Source organism: Schistocerca nitens, chromosome 2 (assembly GCF_023898315.1).
Source record: "Schistocerca nitens isolate TAMUIC-IGC-003100 chromosome 2, iqSchNite1.1, whole genome shotgun sequence".
Taxonomy (NCBI): domain Eukaryota; kingdom Metazoa; phylum Arthropoda; class Insecta; order Orthoptera; family Acrididae; genus Schistocerca; species Schistocerca nitens.
This window is the reverse complement of record NC_064615.1, coordinates 490,266,603-490,288,694: the sequence shown is the minus strand read 5'-3', so window position 1 is coordinate 490,288,694 and position 22,092 is coordinate 490,266,603. Positions and strand designations below refer to the sequence as shown.

At 40.9% G+C, this 22,092-nt stretch overlaps 1 protein-coding gene across 1 annotated transcript in view; it reads left to right on the top strand.

Moving 5' to 3' along the window:
• The window catches only part of LOC126236434 (poly(A)-specific ribonuclease PARN-like), a 307,678-nt gene that overhangs the window by 3,911 nt on the left and 281,675 nt on the right, over nucleotides 1–22,092 (top strand). The window contains exon 2 of the mRNA XM_049945737.1: nucleotides 18,720–18,933. Coding sequence (XP_049801694.1) covers nucleotides 18,720–18,933 — 214 coding nt within the window. The remainder of the gene's footprint in view (nucleotides 1–18,719; nucleotides 18,934–22,092) is intronic.

The following is a 22,092-nucleotide window of genomic DNA, read 5'->3' as shown; positions in this document are numbered from 1 at the left end:
CACAGATAGGGCAGAAATGGTCAAACAGTCTATCAGTGTTGAAGACCACATTTCTTTATTGGTTAGGTCATTGGAAAAGCTCACCCCGCACTCGTTTATAGCAAAATCCCAATCAGCAGCCTTTAAAAGATTGAAAGAAGACCCACCACCAAAAACAGCAATTATTGTGATGGATTTCCGTGAAAATTATTCCTTTGTTATACAAAATGAGATCAAAAGTTACCACTGGAATAGAGGTGGTTGTACTCTACACCCAGTTGGAGTTTTTCCAAGAAATGAGGAAAACAATGTTTTTGTTTCCAACCACTGTTTTATTAGTGATGAGAACATGACACTGGTTTTGTCAACTTTGTACAAAAAGAAATTACAAAGTGGCTGTCATTACATCATACTGACATTGACTCAGTTCACTACTTTACAGATGGTTGTGCCGGGCAGTACAAAAATAGAAACAGTTTTAAAAATTTGACTGAACACTTGGGAGACTTTAATTTGAAGGTCCAACACACTTTTTTTTTTTTTTTTTTTTTTTTTGCAACAAATCATGGGAAGCCAATTTGTGATGGCGTAGGAGGAACTATTAAAAGAATTTTAAGGAAAGCCAGTCTACAGCTTTCAGACGAAGAACAAATAATGACAGCAATCGAGGTGTACAAGTTTTGTGAAAAAAATATTGAAAACATTCATTTTCACTTTATTGACAAAGAAGAAGCTGATTTGCTACGGTTAAAACTAGAAAATCGTTTTTCAGCAACCCGAACCATTCCTGGAACAAGAAGTTTTCATAACTGCAAACCACTTCCAACAAACAACCTTGAAATTAGAAGGACTACAGATAGTGTAAAACCCTCCTTAGTCTTTTCTTTCCATTCTTCTTCTGATTGGGTTCGTGTTGAACCATCCATAAATAGCTATGTGGCTGCAAATTATGTTGGTAACTGGTACTTTGGACTGGTAAAAACAATATTCAATGATGAAGAAGATGCAGAAATTCTATTTCTACATCCTTCAGGACCAGCTGCATCATTTTATTGTCCTGAAAGAGAAGATTCTTGCATAGTGCCTTTGGAGCACATAGTCTGTGTAGTAGACGCACCTCAATCAAGCGGCACTGGAAGAATGTATTACTTCAAAAAAGACTGTATCAAAAGAACTGAAAGCTCTTGGATGAAGTGGAAAAACAGTTTGAACCAGCATTAATGTTTATTAAAAAGACAAAATTACTCAAAAAATTCAATGTTTCAAGCAATCAGTTGGGTTATACATAAGTGTCGGAAGTACACTATCTTTGTACATAATTCTAATGTAATCTACTATAATTAATAAACATGTTAAAAAGCCATCATTATTTTTGTTTTATCAAGTAGCCTATATGTTTAAGAGTAAATTAAAACAATTTGAGCATTCTATCAGGTCTGAGACTAGATACTGCAATTCTTATAAAACAAAACATCCGTTAAAAAAAAAAAAAAGAAAGAAAGAAAGAAAGAAAGAAATACATATATTTTTTTCATAGAAAATATTAATATATTTTAATAATATCATTTTTATCTTCAAATATGTATAATAAATAAACTTGTTGCAAAAATTCATGATGTTATCTAAAAGAGTTTTTAAGATAAGCAATTTTAAAGTTTTGAATACAAATTAAATTTACCATTTCCGAAGGTTCGGAAAACGCAAAACATAAAAACTTTAAAAATTTATTAAAAAAAACTATAAGAGATACAGCAAAAAAAAATTTGCAGGTGTTGTCAGGATGGTATTAGAACCATTTGAGCCAAATTTCATGAAAATCTAAGGAGGTGGGTGTAAAATTTATTTTTTATTGGGTGATTTGATATGGAATGACCCTACTACTATGTATTCTTAGTAGCCCTTGCCAGTTAAGGTGCTGTTTCAAAAGTTTGGTCTTTTTTTGAATGTCCCTCTTGTGTCTTTCCTCCATTGCCATAATTCTTTTTGTCTGTGCTTCAGACCTTCCACAGTATTGCATGAAATCTGATGCATTGCTGGGACCAGAATCTGAACACTCTTAATGATGTGGAATGCTACAGATAAATTATTATGCGACAGATTGATGTGCAGATTTACTTGGAAACATTTGTTGGTGAACTCAAAATAATTCTGTGCATAATTACTCTTGTTCAGTCAGTGTAAATAAGGGTTACCAGCCTCACATTGATGTACAACACTGTGCTAACTTTCTCTACACTCCAAAATCAAAAATTAAAAGCTCTGTAGCTGCTTAACTAATCTCAGGAAGATTCTAATATCTGACCACCCACAACAACAAAGCAGATAATAGTGCATGAATAAATGAAAACTCTTAAATGTGCATGGAATACATTATCAAATTTGCAGAGAGATGGCAGTCAGGTAGGTGCAGCAGCCCTCAACGCCTGTGAAACAATTTTACAACTGGAGCAGTTCGGGGTTATGCAGTGGAATATCAACTGTTCTTACTCCTGATTACTACATGCAAATGGGTTAGAAAGGCGCAACATGATACTTGTATACAATGTAATCTCTGCCAGAAATCAATGACAGCTTGTGAAGGATGGATGTAGATGTAAAGAAAACAGTGCAGGTACTTGAAGAGTTCTCTAAATTTTTCATGGTTCATGAGATGAATAAGATGCAAAGAAAAAGAGGCTAATAACATTCTGAAAGTGATGCCAGATGAGGCATACAAAGCCATTCCATTTACAAGGAAACAAAATCCATGCCCGGGGTGAGGGCTTTTCAGTAGAAATGGTTAAAGTTTGAGGTGAAGCAATAGAAAAGAAGTTTGTAAAATTGTTGACAGCTAACCCCCAAGAAAGAGGCACTCAAGATATAGGGGGGGGGGGTGGGGGTGTCTGTAACTTCTCCTTGATGTTATAGATATTTATTAAAATTGCACCAACATCATTCAGAACATTTTGGATTTTTATATATATAAGCAGGCTTCAAAAGTGGATTTAGCATAATAACCATTTGCAAGTCATGAACAGAGTAATGAGTGTGAAATGCCACTTTCTCTGTGATTTTATAAATTTTGAGAAATCTTTTGACTTAGCTTCTACATGTACTTTCAATTTTTGAGGAACAGTTGGTCCGAGAATTGGTAATAGCAATACCAGTTACAATCAGGTAGGCGATACATTCTTATGCAAACTTTTGATGCACTCTAAAGTATGTCTCTCACTGATATGCCTTTTGGTGCCAGACATTTGCACTGCTATGGGTGACAGACTCAAAGAATTTTTGAAGTAGTTGGAAGCAACAATCAACTATTATTATTTTGTTTGCAGTTCACCGGTACAGTGAGAGAACTATGAATACCTTGAATGGAATACATCTTCAACAAGAGTTATAGGATGTGGAAAGTAATGCACACAAAGGTCGTAATAAAATAAGACACTTGGTACGTTGCTGCCGTTAAACACGGCAGCGCAGGTGATGAAGCTTAAAATTTTTTTTGATGTCTTAAGAAACCATGTAGAACTATGTAGAATATGGTTATGGATTGTTGCTGCAAGTCTTCTACAATGGTTGTAGCAGTGATTGGTTCAGATTGTGGTCTTTGTCTATAAAAGGGGCATTCAAATGAAAATGAGCCAGATGGAGAAAACATAAGAACACTGTTCATTACTTCAAAATTAATCACCATAAGTAGTTACACTTTTGTCGCACTGTGAGGCAAGATAGTCAATGCCTTAATGGAAAAATGTTTGCAGTTGCCTACAGAACCATGATTATACAAATCAACAACCTTGAATGTCTTTCTCAAAGCTCCAAAAATTGGGAAATCGCATGGGGAGAGATTGGGACTGTATTGAGGGTATGTATAGCTTACCAGTGAAACTTCTGTGGTGTAGTCTAAACAATCTTGGCAGTGTGTAGGCCTGCCCATGATTGACCACAAGGGGATAAGGCTGGCTCCATATGTCTACATGATCCTGCCATTGCCAGTACCTGAGCTAAGGTTGGTGAGCCATCTCTATCCCTCTTGCAGCAACTCCTCATGGAGCTTTTGAGTTATCCAGAGTCACCAATAATTCATCTAGCATAATGGACACTCACAGAAATAGCATTTTTGGATCACCTTTGAACAATAAAGCCATGTAGGATTCTCACAAAAACAGACCTACACTCTGATTAAAATAGCTTGTCATTTGACTTTGTCCTGTGACACCGCAACTCCATGTTTTTAGGCTGTTGGTTGTACTTCGTTTGAGAGCAGGTTGCCTGCATGAGCATAATGTTTCTTTGCCCGCTGCAACAATTAAATGACTTGTGCAGACTAAGCTGTCTATTTGTAGTATCGTTTGTAGGGTTGATCACAGACGTCTGGTTTGGAGCAGAGTGGAAGCTCTAAAAGAGAGGCTCAGGTGACTGTTACAGTATCAGATGTGAATTTCTGAACATCCGTATTGGGTACAGAATTGCAGGGTTCTCTTTAATAAACTTCAGGAGCATTCAAGGAAAAGGCTGAGAATTAGTATCGCTACTGAAGGTTATAAACCACATATACTATTAGAACAGAAAGTAGCTTGAAACCAGATGTTAATGACAACAAAATCCTAAGTTCAGATTGGAATATTTATCACAAGGATAGGTTAGTTGCCAGTGGTTGCGGTGTGTTTTATTGCAGTAAAGAATTCGATAAAATCTAATGAGGTTATCACGGATTCCGACCGTGAATTAATCTGGATGAAGTTAAGTATCAAAGATCAGTCAAAAATGGTGATTGGATGCTTTTATAGACTTATTGAGTCAGGAGCTGTAGTCATAGAGTGCTTCAGACAGAACATGCAGAATATTGTTAGTAATTTATTTGATCATGCCATTGTAATAGGGGTGGCTGCAAATTGCCAGGTACTGATTGAGAGTGTCATGCTATTGCAACTGGTGCCAGAGACAGGGATTCGTGTGACACTGTTGTGGATGTCTTGTCCAAAAGTTACTTTGAGTAGATAGCCAGAGAACCAACTCATAGGGAAATGTCTTAGACCTCCTGGCAACAAACAGAACTTAACTTAACAAATCAGTTTACGTAGAGGAATGTGTCAGTGATAGGCTGTGATAGCATTTATGACAACGGATCTGACAAAGAATGTTAATGAAGGTAGGGAGATATTTTTGCATAGCAAGAGTAACTAGATACAAACTTCAGAATATCTGAGCAGTCAGCATCAGATATTCAGCGATGCGGAGGAAGATGTGGAAAATAAATGGAAAATATTCAAAGGAATTATGCAATATGCCCTAGTCAAATATGTTCCAAGTAAGGTCTTCAGGGATGGGAAATACACACTGTGGTATAATAACTATGTTAGAAAATTGCTACATAAACAAAGAGAACTTCTCCTCAGATCCAAGAGAAGATCATAGCTAAAAAACAAAAGCTGAACGAAGTGAAAATGAGCATATGGAGAGCAATGAGAGAAACGTTCAATGACTTTGCAAGTAAAATTTTGTCCACCAATCTGAGTAACAACCGTAAGAGGTTTTGGTCATATGTAGAACCTGTAAGTGGATCAGTATCGTCTATTCATTCACTCACTGACCATACTGGCACCGATATGGAAGATGACAGAGAGTAGGCCAAAATACTGAATTCAGTCTTCCAAAATTGTTTCACCGCGGTTCCTCCTTTCGACCATTGTGCGAATGTCAAATGGCGGATACTGAGATAACAAATTGCGGAATAGAAAAACAACTACAATCACTTAGTTGTGGAAAGGCACCGGGACAAGATGAGATACCTGTAAGATTCTACAAAGATTATGTGAAAGAACTTGCTCCCCTTCTAGCAGTAATTTATCATAGATCGCTTGAGACCCGAAGGGTACCTAGTGACTGGAAGAAAGCGCAAGTCATTCCAAAGCGCAGGTCATTCCCATTTTTAAGAAGTGCTGTAGGACAGATGCACACAATTATAGACCTATATTGTTGACGTTATACTGTTGTAGAGTTCAGAATGAGATTTTCACACTGCAGCGAAGTGTGTGCTGATAGAGAGAGTTGTGGGACAGGTTTTTTGCTTAAGAATTGTGACGTTCTTGGAGAAGGAAAATCTCGCCTATAAAAAGCAACATAAATTCCGCAAACAAAGATCCTGAGAAACGCAGCTTGCTGTGTTCCTCCGTGAGATCCACAGTGCCGTAGACAATGGTGCTCAGGTTGATGCTGTGTTCCTTGACTTCAGGAAGGCATTTGACACCATTCTGCATTGCCATATACTGAAAAGAATAAAAGCTTATTGAGTATTGGAGCAGATTTGCGACAGGATTCAAGACTTCCATACAGACAGAGCTCAGCAGCTCATTCTTAACGTAACAAAAAAGACAGGTGTAAAAACAATTTCCGATGTCCCCCAAGCAAGTGTAATAGGACCGTTACTGTTTACAATATATATAAATGATGTAGAAGAAAGTGTCGGATGCTCTCTAAGGCTGTTCACAGATGATGCATTTGTGCATAACAAAGTAGCAATGCCAGGAGATAGTAACAGTTTGCAGAATGACCTCCAGAGAATTGATGAATGGTGCAGGCTCTAGCAGTTGACCCAGAATGTAAATAAATGTAACATATTGCACATACATAGGAAAAGAAATCCACTCGTGTATAGCTACACTATTGATGACAAACTGCTGGAAACAGTATCTGCCATAAAATATCTAGGGGGTAACTATCCGGAGCGACCTTAAGTGGAATGACCTTATAAAACAAATAGTGGGAAAAGCAGACGCCAGACTCAGATTCGTAAGAAGAATATTAAGGAAATGTAACTCTTCCACAAAGGATTTGGCATATAAGCTTGTTCGACATGCTCTTCAGGACTGTTTGGGATCCCTACCAGATAGGACTGATAGAAGAAATAGACAACATCCAACGAAGAGCAGCACATTTCATCACGGGATCGTTGAGTCGGCACTAGTGTGTTACGGAGATGCTCAACAAACTCCATTAGCAGATGTTACAAGAGAGGCGTTGTGCAGCATGGAGAGATTTCTATTGAAACTTCAAGAGAGCACTTTCCGGGAAGAGTCTGATAACATGTTACTTTCCCCTACATACATCTCGCATAATGACCATCAAGAGAAAATACGAGAAATTAGAGCCAATATAGAACCTTATCAACACTCAACGCTATTCACTAATGGAACAGGGTTGGAGGGTTCAGTTAGCGGTACAAAGAGTACCCTCAACCACACACGATTAGGTGGCTTGTGGGGTATGATGTAGAACTAGGTGTGGATGATGGCAATGCACAATAGTAGATTAAGCATGTGCACCACACTACTTGAGAAGTGCAAGTGAAATGACATTTTTTGTGATGCATTAGCAGTGGCACATAATGTGCTCTTAACATTATGTTTCAAAGTGTAAAATATCAACCAGCAAGCTGTTTTAGACAGACCTTAGTATCGTTTGCTACACAAAAGATTTCAGTTTGTGTCCAAAACTGGAACTGTATACCATCTAATACTACGAAGGAGCATGAGTTTATTCTGGTCTCCTGAATGGATGAGAGAGAGTATTCCAGGTTAAATGTTTAAAATAAGGTTTTTATAAATTCTTATCCTAGTAGAACATTCCATTAGAACTACTGACGGCCTTGGGAGAGCCAGTCCTGACAAAACTCTACCATCTGCTGAGCAAGATGTATGAGACAGGCAAAATGCCCTCAGACTTCAAGAAGAATATAATAATTCCAATCCAAAAGAAAGCAGGTGTTGACAGATGTGAAAATTACCGAACAATCAGTTTAATAAGCCACAGCTGCAAAATACTAACGCGAATTATTTACAGATGAATAGAAAAACTGGTAGAAGCCGACCTGGGGGAAGATCAGTTTGGATTCCCTAGAAATGTTGGAACACATGAGGCAATACTGACCTTACGACTTATCTTAGAAGAAAGATTAAGGAAAGGCAAACCTACGTTTCCAGCATTTGTAGACTTAGAGAAAGCTTTTGACAATGTTGACTGGAATACTCTCTTTCAAATTCTAAAGGTGGCAGGGGTAAAATACAGGGAGCGAAAGGCTATTTACAATTTGTACAGAAACCAGATGGCAGTTATAAGAGTTGAGGGGCATGAAAGGGAAGCGGTGGTTGGGAAGGGAGTGAGACAGGGTTGTAGCATCTCACCGATGTTATTCAATCTGTATATTGAGCAAGCAGTAAAGGAAACAAAAGCAAAATTTGGAGTAGGTATTAAAATCCAGGGAGAAGAAATAAAAAACTTTGAGGTTCGCCGATGACATTGTGATTCTGTCAGAGACAGCAAAGGACTTGGAAGAGCAGTTGAACGGAATGGACAGTGTCTTGAAAGGAGGATATAAGATGAACATCAACAAAAGCAAAACGAGGATAATGGAATGTAGTTGAATTAAGTCGGGTGATGCTGAGGGAATTAGATTAGGAAATGAGACACTTAAAGTAGTAAAGGAGTTTTGCTATTTGGGGAGCAAAATAACTGATGATGGTCGAAGTAGAGAGGATATAAAGTGTAGACTGGCAATGGCAAGGAAAGCGTTTCTGAAGAAGAGAAATTGGTTAACATCGAGTATTGATTTAAGTGTCAGAAAGTCGTTTCTGAAAGTATTTGTATGGAGCGTAGCCATGTATGGAAGTGAAACATGGACGATAACCAGTTTGGACAAGAAGAGAATAGAAGCTTTCGAAATGTGGTGCTACATAAGAATGTTGAAGATTAGGTGGGTAGATCACATAACTAATGAGGAGGTATTGAATAGGGTTGGGGAGAAGAGAAGTTTGTGGCACAACTTGACAAGAAGAAGGGATCGGTTGGTAGGACATGTCCTGAGGCATCAAGGGATCACAAATTTAGCATTGGAGGGCAGTGTGGAGGGTAAAAATCGTAGAGGGAGACCAAGAGATGAATACACTAAGCAGATTCAGAAGGATGTAGGTTGCAGTAGGTACTGGGAGATGAAGGAGCTCGCACAGGATAGATTAGCATGGAGAGCTGCATCAAACCAGTCGCAGGACTGAAGACCACAACAACAACAACATCCTAGTAGTGCAAATATATATCAGTTTACATTGACAGGTCTAAATCAGAACCTTATTTGCTCTGTGGCGTGGTGTACTAAGATCTAACTACCTGTTGAATTAACCATCCATGACTTACTGTTGCATGGATGTGTGGTGGTACTAGAACAGGTGTATTTTAACTTTCAGGATCACTCACTCGAAGGACTATATCTCATTCACTCTTCACTCCCATTGCAGACTTCAGGCCATTCACTACATGTGCCCAGCAGAGAAACCAATCTAGTCCATCCAGGACACCAATTTTCAGCTACAACACATAGGACAAGAGGTGTTTTTTCCTTGCTGGACACCTGGACGTATGAGACAACATGGCAACGAATTGGAAGATGTAGCAGCTGAAGAGGCCTGCAGTTTACCTGCTAAGCTCATTGTAAAGTCTGCCTACTTGCAGTGTACACTCTATTTACACACAGGAGCAAATATTAATTGAAGGAGTGGCTTGAAGTGGAATAACAGTTTGTGGCTGGTGAAGTCTGCAACTCTTCTAATTCTATATGTTAGTCAATACCTCTCGACCTTTCTAACGAAAGCCCACATTGAATCGCTCAGTGAACTACTTTGCACAACTTGAAGCATTGCCACTCCCACAGGACTAACCCTTAGAGACATTTCAGGAGTTTATGACTGCCAGCATGATTTTGTCATCATTTCTCCACTGCTTACCTCCAGTACATAGGAATAGTCTGAATTATAGAATTGTCAATCACTCTAACAAATAGAATGGTGCAACTGTTGATTCACTTCATGGATACATTGTCAGTTCCTCCACTGTCTTCATATCTTGAAGCTGTTGCGTCATCTCAGTTGACTACAGTTTTTCCCTATCACTGTTGTCCAAACCAAAACTGCTCAACATTTGCAGAAGGTTCAGTCCACTAGGCCAATCAGATTTCAGACAGGAAAAACTGGGACACTCGTGTTTATACTTTATACCAAACTTCATTACTATACTTACGCTTACCTTTCTTGTTAGTTATCATGATATTTTGAAATCATTAACAGGCCTATGCTGATGAAGCAGCTGAAAAACCTACAGCAAGAATGTGTCTTCATTTTGTGAGTTGGAAAAGAATATGTAGATACATTACACATACATAAATTTTTTTCTTCAGAAATAAAAAAAGACATAGTAATCATATGCAAATTATACATTTCATACTAAAATTTAAAGTTTTGTTTGATTGCGGACTGGTAGGGCAAGTGTGCGTACATACCAAATAACATTCAATAAGCACATCTAACACAAGCCACATCGTTCACATTCTTCACAAAATGAATTTCCATATGGCTACCGGCCCATTAGGAGATGCTCCTTTTTACCTTCTTTGGTTTCAATCTCCCAGGAGATTCAAAGCTGTTTTGTGAGTACATGTGTGGAACACACAGGTCCCCGAGCTATTGCAGCCTTTCTTCTTTTCTGGGCTGCTTTACCTTCTCCTTCCCTGTCCTTATTTCTTTCTCTGTGCCTCTTCCTTTCTGGTGTTCTTATTTAGGTCGGCCTGACTATCATCCTGACTTCACTTTGTGCTGCTGTCTTGTGTTGTTTACTTTTCCTCCTCCTTTTTGGCCTTTCTTTTTTGAAGAGGTTTGACCTCTGTCTCTAAATCTGAAATCTGTTGTGTGAGCCAGGTGGGGAAAAAACTGTCCCTAGTGTGTTTGGCATGGGTACCTCTCCCCATCCGCCTCCGCCTCTGCCTCTCCTTTTTCCCCCTTCCTCCTCACCATAGTCCTTTTGCCTCCTTGCTAGGTCACGAGCTCAGTAGCCAGTGGGTGTTGCCAGTCTGTTATGTACGCATCTGGCTGAGCCCCCTGACACCACGGATCACAGTGCTGGTACCAGCACTGTGAATGTCTCGTGCAAGCCTAGGAGTGGTTGCCCATCTTATCGGGGCATTGGAATTCACAGCGATGACCGTCCAGCCAGATGGCCTTTGCTTTGGCTGGGTGGTGCCCACGGGGGGGGGGGGGGGGGGGGGGGGGCTCCTGTTTGAAGTGGATGATACCAGGGCGGATGTTTAACACATGAAACGTGTTAAACTTTCTGTCCACTCTTCAGTGGCCTCACCTCTTCCTATGAATAATGTTGTCCCAGTTCCTGTTCCTGCCTTTCCGGCCTTTTCCTCCCTTGGCGATCCTTGGGAGGAGGGCTAGGACCACTGGCTTGGAGCAAAACACTTACTGTGGTTCCTGGTCTGTCACAGGACTGACAGGGAGACTTTTGCCATCACCAAATCCCTTTTCTTTGTGGAACACATTGAGGACAAGTTCGGTGATGTTGAGTCCTTAATCGAGACGAGATCTAGCTCCTTCCTTATAAAGACAGCTTCTGCCTCCCTCCGTGCCTGAGACCATTTAGGAGACTTCCCAGTGAATATCACACCTCACAAGTCTCGGAGTATGACACAGAGTGTAATTTTCCATAGGGACCATCTCCTCCAGTCCGATGATGAACTAAATGCTGATCTGGAACAATGGGGCATTCACTTCATCTGGAGTGTCCAGAGAGGACCTAAAGACCATTGTGTAGACACTGATGCTTTCATCCTGGCATTTGAGGGGTATACCGTGCCCAAAAAGGTCAAGATAATGGTATACAGATGCAACATCAAACCACACGTTCCACTTCTTGTACATCGCTTCTTTTGCCTTAAGTTCAGCCATATGACCTTGCAATGCTACGCCACTTGCGTGTGTGGTGATTGTGGCCATCCTCCTCATATGGGGAGCCCTTGCTCCCCACTGCCTAACTGTGTAAACTGCTCTTGTCTACATTCTCCTCCATCACTGGAGTGTCCAGTGTATACAGAGGGAAAAAAGAATTTAGGAAATAAAGATCCTTGACTGTCTCAGCTACTTTGAGGCTCGGAAGAAGGCTGACAGACTTCACTCTGTGAATCACTCATCCGCTTTTGCCTCAGTTAAGTCTTTCCTCTTCCTTACCACCATCCTGCCCTCCTACCATTTCCTCTTCTATGCCTCCTGATAGTGCTGAGGCTCCCTCTTGGAGGGCTTGGGACACCTCTCCCCAGCCTTCTCATGATAGCAACCTTGGGTCGGACAAGGGACCGTGCTCCGAGGGACCCAAAGCCACTCATTCTCTGTCCGATCCAGACATCGCTGCCATCTATTCCCTTACTTACAACGCCTCCTCCCTCCTTCTGAGGGAGAAGAAGAAGCAGCAGCAGCAGTGCAACTCAAAGGACGAGGCTTCCCTGGTATCCCAGGGGGGTTTCATTTCTCGTCCTCATTCTGAATCAGACCCAGTTTTTATGGATGCCACCCCATCCTCATCGGTGATGACCACTGACCCATTAACATGACTTCTACTCAGCTTCTTTATGTCTAACCTCGACTTTCACCATATGATAATCCAGTGGAATTGCAATTCATATTACTGTCACCTACCAGAAATACAACTCATTTCCTCTTATTCTGCATTCTGCCTTGCCCTCCAAGAAACGCACTTCTGTGATGACCACTCTCCAATGTTTTGTGACTATCAGGTGTTCTGTCGGAACCGTGCTGGCCACAGGATAGTGTCTGTAGGGTTCTGCACTCTGGTTCACACCAGTCATTAGTGACTGGCTTCCCCCTCATACCAACCTGGAATCAATAGCAGTATGAGTGCAAACAACCCCAGCAATCACCATTTGCAATGTCTACCTCCCTCCCGGTAGGCCGCTTCATTATGTTGACCTGCTTACCTGAGTACAGCAACTCCTGCTCCTCCTCCTCAAGGACATCAGTGCGCACCACTCCCTGTGACAGAGTGCCACTTTGACAAGTAGGAGTCTTCTAATTGACCAACTAAATACAGATTTTGATTTGTGTCTCCTCAGTAATGGTTCCCCTGTCCACTTCAGTGCCTCTCACAGCACCTTTTCTGCTTTCGATCTCACGATCTCCTCCCCTGCTCTTGTGACTTCTCTGCATTGGTCACCCAATGATGATCTTTGTGGCAGTGACCACTTTCCGTTCATTCTGTTGCCCCCCTTCCACTGCCAGGCAAACAGATTGCCACATTGGGTATTCCCCAGAGCCAAATGACTTTTATAAATGTCCGTTGTGCACTTCACCACCTCTCTCTCGGATTGCACTGTTGTGGTCATGCAAGACCTCTCTGTGACTCATCTTCATGCTGCTGGCAGTGCTCTCCCCCATCCACTGGTGCCTCTTATCGTTGACTGGTACCGTGGTGGACCAAGGATGTAGCTGACACTATTCATGACCACTAACGCAACGCTGAAATGATTTAAATGACACACCCTTCACAGACCAACTTATCGCTTTTAAGTGTCTCCGTGTTAAGGGCCGCTACCTTATTAAGCAGAGTAAAAAAGGATGATGGGAAAGCTATGTTTCTTTCCTGGGGACATCGGGCTCCAAGCTCCGTAGCCTTCTGGATGCTCCGTAGCCTTCCGGACCACTAGCGACGATCAACTGTCCAGGGTCTTATTGTACAGGATGCTCTGTGTACTTATCCATTGGTCCTTGCAGAACACCTTGTGACACACTGCGCGACAGCCTTAGCATCCTGTTCCTGTATTGCTACCCTTTTCTGGCAGGAACGACAATTTGAACAAGCCCCAGTCTGAATCCCCACCAAGCTGAATCCTATAATGAACACTTCACTGAATGGGAATTATTGCAGGCTCTTACCTCTTTACATGACACGGTCCCAGTCCCAGATTCCATCCACACCCAGGTGATTCAATGCTTCGACGTTACCCAGATGCAACATCTCCTCAGGGCTTTCAACCACATTTGACTCAGAGGTGTCATCCACTTGCAATGGCCAGACAAATTAGTTATCCTTATCCTTGTCCTTGAGCTCGAGAAGGACCCAGTGTCTCTCGACACCTACTGCCCGATTAGCCTGACCAACATACTTTGTAAGCTGCTTGAGAGGATGATTAGCTTCGGATTATGTTGGGTACTCGAATCTCTGGGCCTTTTGTCCCCGTATCAGTGTGGCTTCTGAGAAGTACGATCTCCAACTGACCACTTACTCAGATTGGAAACAGCAATCCAATAGCCTTTTATTAACTGCGGGCACCTTATCATGGTTTTCCTTGACCTACATAAGTTATACAATACAGCTTGGTGCCATTACATTTTACCCTCCCTCCCCGCCCAAAACTGCTCTTCCGCTTTCAAGTTGACACTTCACTCAGCACCTGTCGGATCCAGGAGAATGGTATCTCCCAGAGTTCTCTGTTAAGTATCACACTCTACCTCATCATCATCAATGCCTTGTAACCTCTGTTGGGCCTCTGGTTACCCCGGCATCGTATATCAACAATTTTTTCATCTGTCCCATGGCTTCCAGATTTCTCTCTCCAAAATTTGGGTTATGTATTTTTTCTGTCACCCCACAGTACACCCTGATCCAGAACTTTATTAAGACATTCACTACATAGATGATACAGTACAGTCCCATTTCCTGGTTCTTACTTTTGGTAAAAAGCTGCTGTGGCTGCCCCATACTTACCACATGAAGACTTAATGCTCTCTGCCTATTGTCCCACACATCTTGGGGTGCAGATAGTACTACTCTTCTCAATCGTTATCACCCTCTGGTTTTGTTCAGAGTAGATTATGGTTGTCAGGTTTATGGCTCGTCATCTTCTTCCACTCTGCGTTTCGCACTACTCCTTTCCACAGTCTCCTCGCACAAATGGAGCCGACTCCTGGTTTCTTATGCAATCGCCATTTGTCGATTCTGTGACCATCCCGTGTACTCGTCCTCTTTGAAAACGAGGGATGCCTCTTTCTTGATACCTGCCCTCGGGTGGAATTGCTGGTTGGAATGCCTCTGTCTTCCCTGTGTGATCTCCATCCGCACTCACTGGAATGTGCCTCACGTATTTCCTCCCGCCCCTCTCCCCACTCCCCCCATTCCCCTAGATGATGCCTCGATCATGGGTTAGGACCGATCTATTCCAGGGTCCTGAGGTCTCTGTCGCCCCTATAATATTCCGGCATATTGTACATTCCGTCCTTGCAGAATTCCAGCGTGCTACGAACTTTTACACTGATCATTCTAAAACGATAGATAAGGCAGGATATGTTTTTATGCCTCCTACTGGCATGGAACACCGTTTACTGCTGGGATCGTGTAGTGTGTTCACAGCAGAGCTGCAAGCCATTAACAGGGCTCTACATTATTTTACTCAGCCCCCGCCCTCCATAGTGTTTTAATATGTACTGACTCAATGAGCAGCTTTCAGGCTACAGATCGATGCCACTCTCATCACCATTTGGTTTCTGCAGACGTACCAACTCTCCCGATTTAAGCAGGAGACTCCCGATTTTTCCTTCTTCCTCCCGATCTCCCGACCGTGAAGACCGATCTCCCGATTTTCAGAGCAGTTTCAATACTTTCCTTACTATTTGACAATCCTGTGCCTTCGATGTATTGGTGGATGACAAGGTATGGCTGCTACTTGTCTGTGTTAACTTGGAAGATTCGTGTGGTGGCTGTCGGGAGCGACAGTAGGCGTAGCTCGCGCTTTGTATCTACAAGGAAGTAAAGAACTTATCATTGGCAGCGTTCGGAATCAAATGAATATCTTTCAACTAGTTCCAATTTCCTCCACTTCTGGTAGCACCAGCGCAATCGTAAAGGTATCGTGGACGGGGAGTAATCTATAGTCGTTTCGAGTGAAGTGAGTAGCGTTGTTGTGTCTACAAGGCAGTGTTGCCAAGTTGGGGGATTTCCCCCTAAATTTAGGGCGAATTAAGCTGCCTAGGGGGAAGTTGGAGAGATAAATGGTTCAGGGGGGAAAATATTTACCCTCCGCTCGACAATTTAATTCTTGACTCCCTTTTACTGCTCCACCTCCTCGCTCGCTTATCCGACAGTGTGATAAATTATTTAGGGGAATTTGAAGTGCGATATAAGGGGAAACGGTACCCAGGGCTTGCATCAGTGCTACAAGACCATTGTCTAGAACGTAGGACCATTGTGTTCTCGGTTCTGCTGTGCGGTTTGTATACTCTGTAGTAGTTGTAGGCTGCATATCTTGGAGATGTTGATTATTTTTAGTGCAGAATGGTGAAGAAATACAATGCAGTGTTCAAGAACGTGTATAAGGAAGAGTTACCGTGTTTAAGTGAATCAAGGAAGGGACAAACTTACGCGTTTTGTAGTGTATGTAGATGCAAATTTTCAGTGGCTCATGGCGGGAAATGTGACATTTTTAAACATGTGCAACCTAAAAAACACAAGGAAAGTATCCAGTGTGTAGAATGGAACCCGAAACTTAACTTCTTATGTAAAACCCAAAATGTAGATTCTGTGACGAATGCCGAGGCTTTATTTACCTCATTTATTGCAGAGTGTAACTTGACTATAAACTGTGCCGACCACACTGGGCCTTTGTTTTGCAAAATGTTTCCCTATTCTGAAATTGCGAATGTGTTGTAATTCACAATGGTACATGGCTAAAATTCTCCTGATTTTCCCTTTTGAAAGTTGGCATGTCTGTTTCTGCTATCCATGACCACTTCTCTGCCTTTGGCCATCCCATCTGTTCCATTGTCCTCTGGGTCTCAAGACGTGGGCATCCCAGGGAATGGACTGGCTGACCATTTGGCCAGAGAGGCTGATCCTTACCGCATTCCCTTTCATGATTTCAGGTGCAGATATGTGAATACACATCAAATCTCTCTTTACCCAAAAGTGGGTTGAAATCTGGTGCACTACTGCTCTTAGTAATAAACTGCACACAATCTGGGAGACTACTGTAGTTTGGTGCTTTTCCTTCTACTCCTCTCGGAAGGAGTCCACTGTCTTATGCTATCTACTCACCGGTCATATTAGGCTCACCCATTGTTTTCCCTTGTATAAGGAGCGAGACTGATGGTATCCAAAATATTGATGGAATGTCCCTTTCTTTTGGCCCTTCATACCAAGTTTAGTCTTCCAGATTCCTTGTATTTAATATTAGCAGATGATTCACAGGTGGTTCAACTGGTCCTCAGTTTCCTACATCAAAGTGATTTTATTTTCAGCTATAAGGTTTTGCGTTGCTCCTGGAACAGTGGCAGGGTGGTTGTGGTTGGAGCCTCTCTTCGTGTTTTCTAGCTGTGGTACCCATGACTACTCTCCCATACAAAGACCACTCTTGTATCTCTGTTTTCCCAGTTCGCAGTTTTTAAATTTGGCCTACCCTTTTATGCCTTCTGCTGTGTGTGTGTATTTTAACTTCCTTCGCTCTGAATGGATCCACCCACTTCTAGTGACCCTCTATCTTACGCAAGTAAATTTTGAACTACGGGATTGATGACCTCGCTGTCTAGTCCCATGACCCCCCCTAAATCAACTAATCAATCAGTCATTCTTTGGTTTCGATTTTAGTCATGTCTGTTGTCTGTTCCTCATTGGAACCACTGATGGTTAACAAGGGGATGATGTAGAATGATTACAGCCAGAGACATTAGGATAGACAGTGTTGACATGTGAGAACCAACCAATTTGGAATGTGCTTACCCTTTTATCTGAGTTGTTGGTCATCCGGCAATGACTCGCCATCTTCACATATGTCCTATGCCACAGAAATACTATCAAGAATTTACTGATTTACCAAATACGTTTACACCACAGTCTGTAACTTTCTGAACTACAACAACAACAAAGCCCAAGCCAAAATCATAGGTTCACTATTTATTTGTGCAAAATTCAGTCCATTGGGTGGGAGCGGTTCATGACCTTCTTTTGTAAAATTCTCATGTTGTCCGCCACAACCTTCTGAATGTCATTTGAAAGTTAAATCTTAACCATTTTATGTGTATTTTTATATTTGGAAAGAGGAAATTGTCCAGATATGACAAATCTGTCGTATGTGGTGGAAGGTGAGCTACTGAGTTTTAGTTCTATTGAGGAACTGGAAATACATTGTTGCTAAATGAGTTGGATCACTGTGCAGAAGATTTTTTTTTGTTTATTTTTATTTTTTCCACCCTGGTGATGTGGCATTTTCTCAATCAGAACTCTTTGTTTTTCCAGTGATCATTGAAGTCGCATCCTACCATTAGTCGTTTTTTACTAAAAGTTTTCTTAATGGTTAATTATGGAGTTACTTTGCAAGGTTCAGTTGAGTTGTCCATAAACTTCCAGTATCATACCATGTGGGGTAAAATGAATGCAACATTCACCTGTTTCTGTTCCATTCTGAAGCCAAGATCCACAAAACCACATTTAGGGGAAGTTTAATGTCTCTTGTTTCATCTGAGACGTCACTTTCTGGCCCTCATTAATTGGTCCAGGAACAGCTACAACACTCTAATTGGCCCAAGGTGTTGTTGGCCAATTTCTTCATTCATTATTCTCCTTGGCCTTCTCCTAAGTAAGTCGCACCCACGAGTGGTCAATCTCTCTCTCTCTCTCTCTCTCTCTCTCTCTCTCTCGCTCACACGAACCTTCGCGCGCGCGCACACATACACACACACCATTACAAACTTAACAAGTGTATGAATGTTTTATGGGAAGCAAATGGGGAAGAATTGACCCACACGAGAATTGTCATCCTGTATTGTGAAATAAGGCGAGAGACTAGGAGGAAAATGTAATTTTTGAGATATCAGTACTGATGTTGGAAAAAACAATTTGCAGATGTACTAAATTTTTTATGCTTTTTACAGATTTTGCCCAAATTCTGGAGGAACTAGAGACTGTCATTCCAGCATCAGAATTTCTTGCCATAGATGGAGAATTTACTGGGTTGAATAAGGGTGAGGAAGTGACAGCATTTGACACTCCAGCTTTGTATTATGAAAAACTTCGCAAAGGATCTTCTGAGTTTCTTATTGTCCAATTTGGCTTGTGTGCCTTTTTATATGATGAAAAAAGAAAGAAGTAAGTAGTTTTTTTGAATAATTATAAATGTCTGTAAATTTAGTCATTTTGTATATCAGCTTTTTAATTAATTGTTTCCAGTGCATTTCGTCACACTAATATTACTGATTTTGCAGTAAAACGGATAGTATATAATATCTGTTTAAAGTGTGTGGTTACAGTCTTATTTCGATGGTAACAGCACCATGCATAATAATTTTAATTCGCATTTATTACCAGATTATTATTTTGAGGCAGGCATACATATAAACTGTGGAATTTGATGAAACTTTGAATCCAGTACACAAGCCATGTGTATGAAAAATAAAAAAAAAGGGGGATTTGGGGTGAGGGAGAGGGAGGGTATTGGCAGAAACGAAAGCCTTGAGAGTGGGATGGGAGAGACACTTGGATAACTCAGTTGGTAGAGCACTTGACCGTCAGTGGCAATGGTCACAGGTTTGAGTCCCGGTTTGACACACAGAGTAAATCTATTTGAAATTTACACATCAGGAGAGGTATCTGTGGAGAGACCAGACAAATATATGGTTCTTGAATATCAGCAGCAGTATCTGGCTGTGTAACATTAGACAGCAGGGCCTTGCTACATTGTTACTTTGGATGGCTGAAAGTGAGAGGAAATTACAGCTGCTATTTCTCCCATGTCATGTCTGCTGTATAGCTTAATAATGATTGCATCCTCTTGGTTAAAATATTCTGGAGTCAAAATAGTTCTCCATTCAGATCTCCAGCGAGGTACTACCCTGGAAGATGTTTTCATCACAAAAAACAAAACTTGCATCCTATGGGTTGGAATGTGGAATGTCAGATCCATTACCTGGGTAGGGAAGTTACAGAATTTAAAAAGAGAAATGGATAGATTGAAGTTAGATGTAGTGGGAATTTGAGAGGTGCAGTGGCAAGAACAACAGGGCTTCTAGTCTGGTGATTACAGAGTTATAAACACAAAATTGAATAGGATTAATGCTGGAATAGGTCTAAAAATAAACAAGAAAATAGGATTGCAGGTAAGTTGTTATGAACAATGCAGTTATTGTAGCCAAGATAGACAGAACCCAATGCCTACCACAGTAGTACAAGTTTATGTGGCAACTAGCCTTGTAGGTGATGAAGAAATGGAAAGAATGTGTGATGGATAAAGAGAATTGCTCAGATAGTTGAAGGAGATGAAAATTTAATTGTGATTGGTCACTGGAAATTGGTAGTAGAAAAAGGAACAGATGGAAAAATAGGAGAACCTGGGCTGGGGGGGAATTAAAGAGGAAGCTGTGTGGTAGAATTTCGCATCAAGCATAATTTAACCATCACTAACACTTGGCTTAAGGATGCTGAAAGAGGGTTGTATATGTGGAGCAGGCATAGGGACTCTGGAAGGTTTCAGAAACATTGTGTAAAAGGCTCCTTGAGAAAAAATTTATTTTTACATATTCTGACTAATCAGAATCGCAGACTGCTTTATTGATAGAGTTCGAAACCAGATTTTAAACTGTAAAGTGCTTGCAGGTGCAGATTTGGGCTCAATCATAATTTATTGGTTATTAACTGTAGAGTAAAACAGAAGGAACATGGATAAACTGTAAGAACCATACGTTGTTGAGAGTTTCAGAGGGAGCATTAGGCAATAATGAACTTGAAACAGGTAAAGGACTACAGTAAAAGACAAATAGGTAGCTTTGAGAAATGAAATGGTGAAGACAGCAAAGGTTCATGTAGGTAAAAAAAAAAAAAAATTCAGTGGAAATCCTTGGATAACACAGAAGATACTGACTTTAATTTGTGAAAGGAGAAAATACAAAAATGCATCAGATAAAAACAGGTGAAATGGAATTCAAATGTCTAAATAGTGAAATAGCAAAATGGCTAGGCAGGAATGGCTAGAGCACAAATAATTTAAGGCTATAGGAACATACATGGAGGAAGATAGATACCACAAATAGGAAAATTAAAGAGGTCTTTGGAGATAAGTTAAGCAGCTCTATGATTATCAGGAGCTCATATGGCAAACAAATACTAAACAAAGAAGGGAAAACTGAAAGGCGAAAGGAATATATAGAGGGTCTGTACAGGGATGACAAACTTGAGGTCAACATTACCGCATTTCCCCGGGAGTAAGATGACCCCCCCCTCCTCCTCCCCCTTTTTTAAGAGGCTCCTCGAGAAAAATTTATTTTTACGTATTATGACTAATCAGAATTGGGTCATTCCATGTCAATTCAACCAATTTGAGAAAATGTTCCAGCTTATAGTCTCAGATTTGGCTGAAATTTAGCACACCAATTCTACCAAGTGTGGTACACTCATGTACAAAATTTTAAGTTCCCCTGCCCAGAATTATGGGTTGTGAAAGAAGGTGGCATGACCCGGAAATTGCGAGCTGCATCTGGCAAACTATCTTCAGACCCAACTTCAGGTCTTAATAACTTTGGAACTATTCCTCACAGTCCAGTGAAATTTTTACAACCCAGTAACATCCACTTAGAGAACACACTCTATCAATCAAAACACCAACAACATATTTCTGAGGGAAAATAAAAAATTCCAAAATGTGATTAAAAAATATAATACATTAGAAGGTACATATTGTAGGTGCCCTCTATGCCAAATAGGTATAATTTTTTGTGGTAAGCTTAATGTGGTCTAAACACACAGAACTCATCTTGCCCATATCAGTCACACAAACAGAGTTACATGCACACGAAAATACAAAAATTTGAGAAATTACCTGAAAAACATGGATTTTCTAAGTGTGCTAGCACAAAAGGGACAAGTGATATCCAAGCCAAACACTGCATAAGTAGACCATAATATGACATGTGGCAAAATTTCAACTTGTTATTGCAAGGCATTTGTGTACAATAAAAGTTGACAGAGATGTATTTGCTTATGTTTCTTTTAACACGATTTAGCAAGTAATAGTGATGATGCAGACAGCTTGTTTCAGATAAAGCTGCAGCAATTGTTGGGAACCATTAGGCAACAGGAAGTTAAACAATGGTAGTTTTCAGGGACAGGAGGAGTCATTGTTAGGCAGGAACAACAAAGGAAACAAGTAACAATTACAGGTTACTAAGGTTTTTAAGATTCTAGTTCAGACTGGTCAGTGCTGTTGTGGAAAGTCAGTATGGAGGCAGAAGAGTGTACTAGTGGTGCTTTTGACAA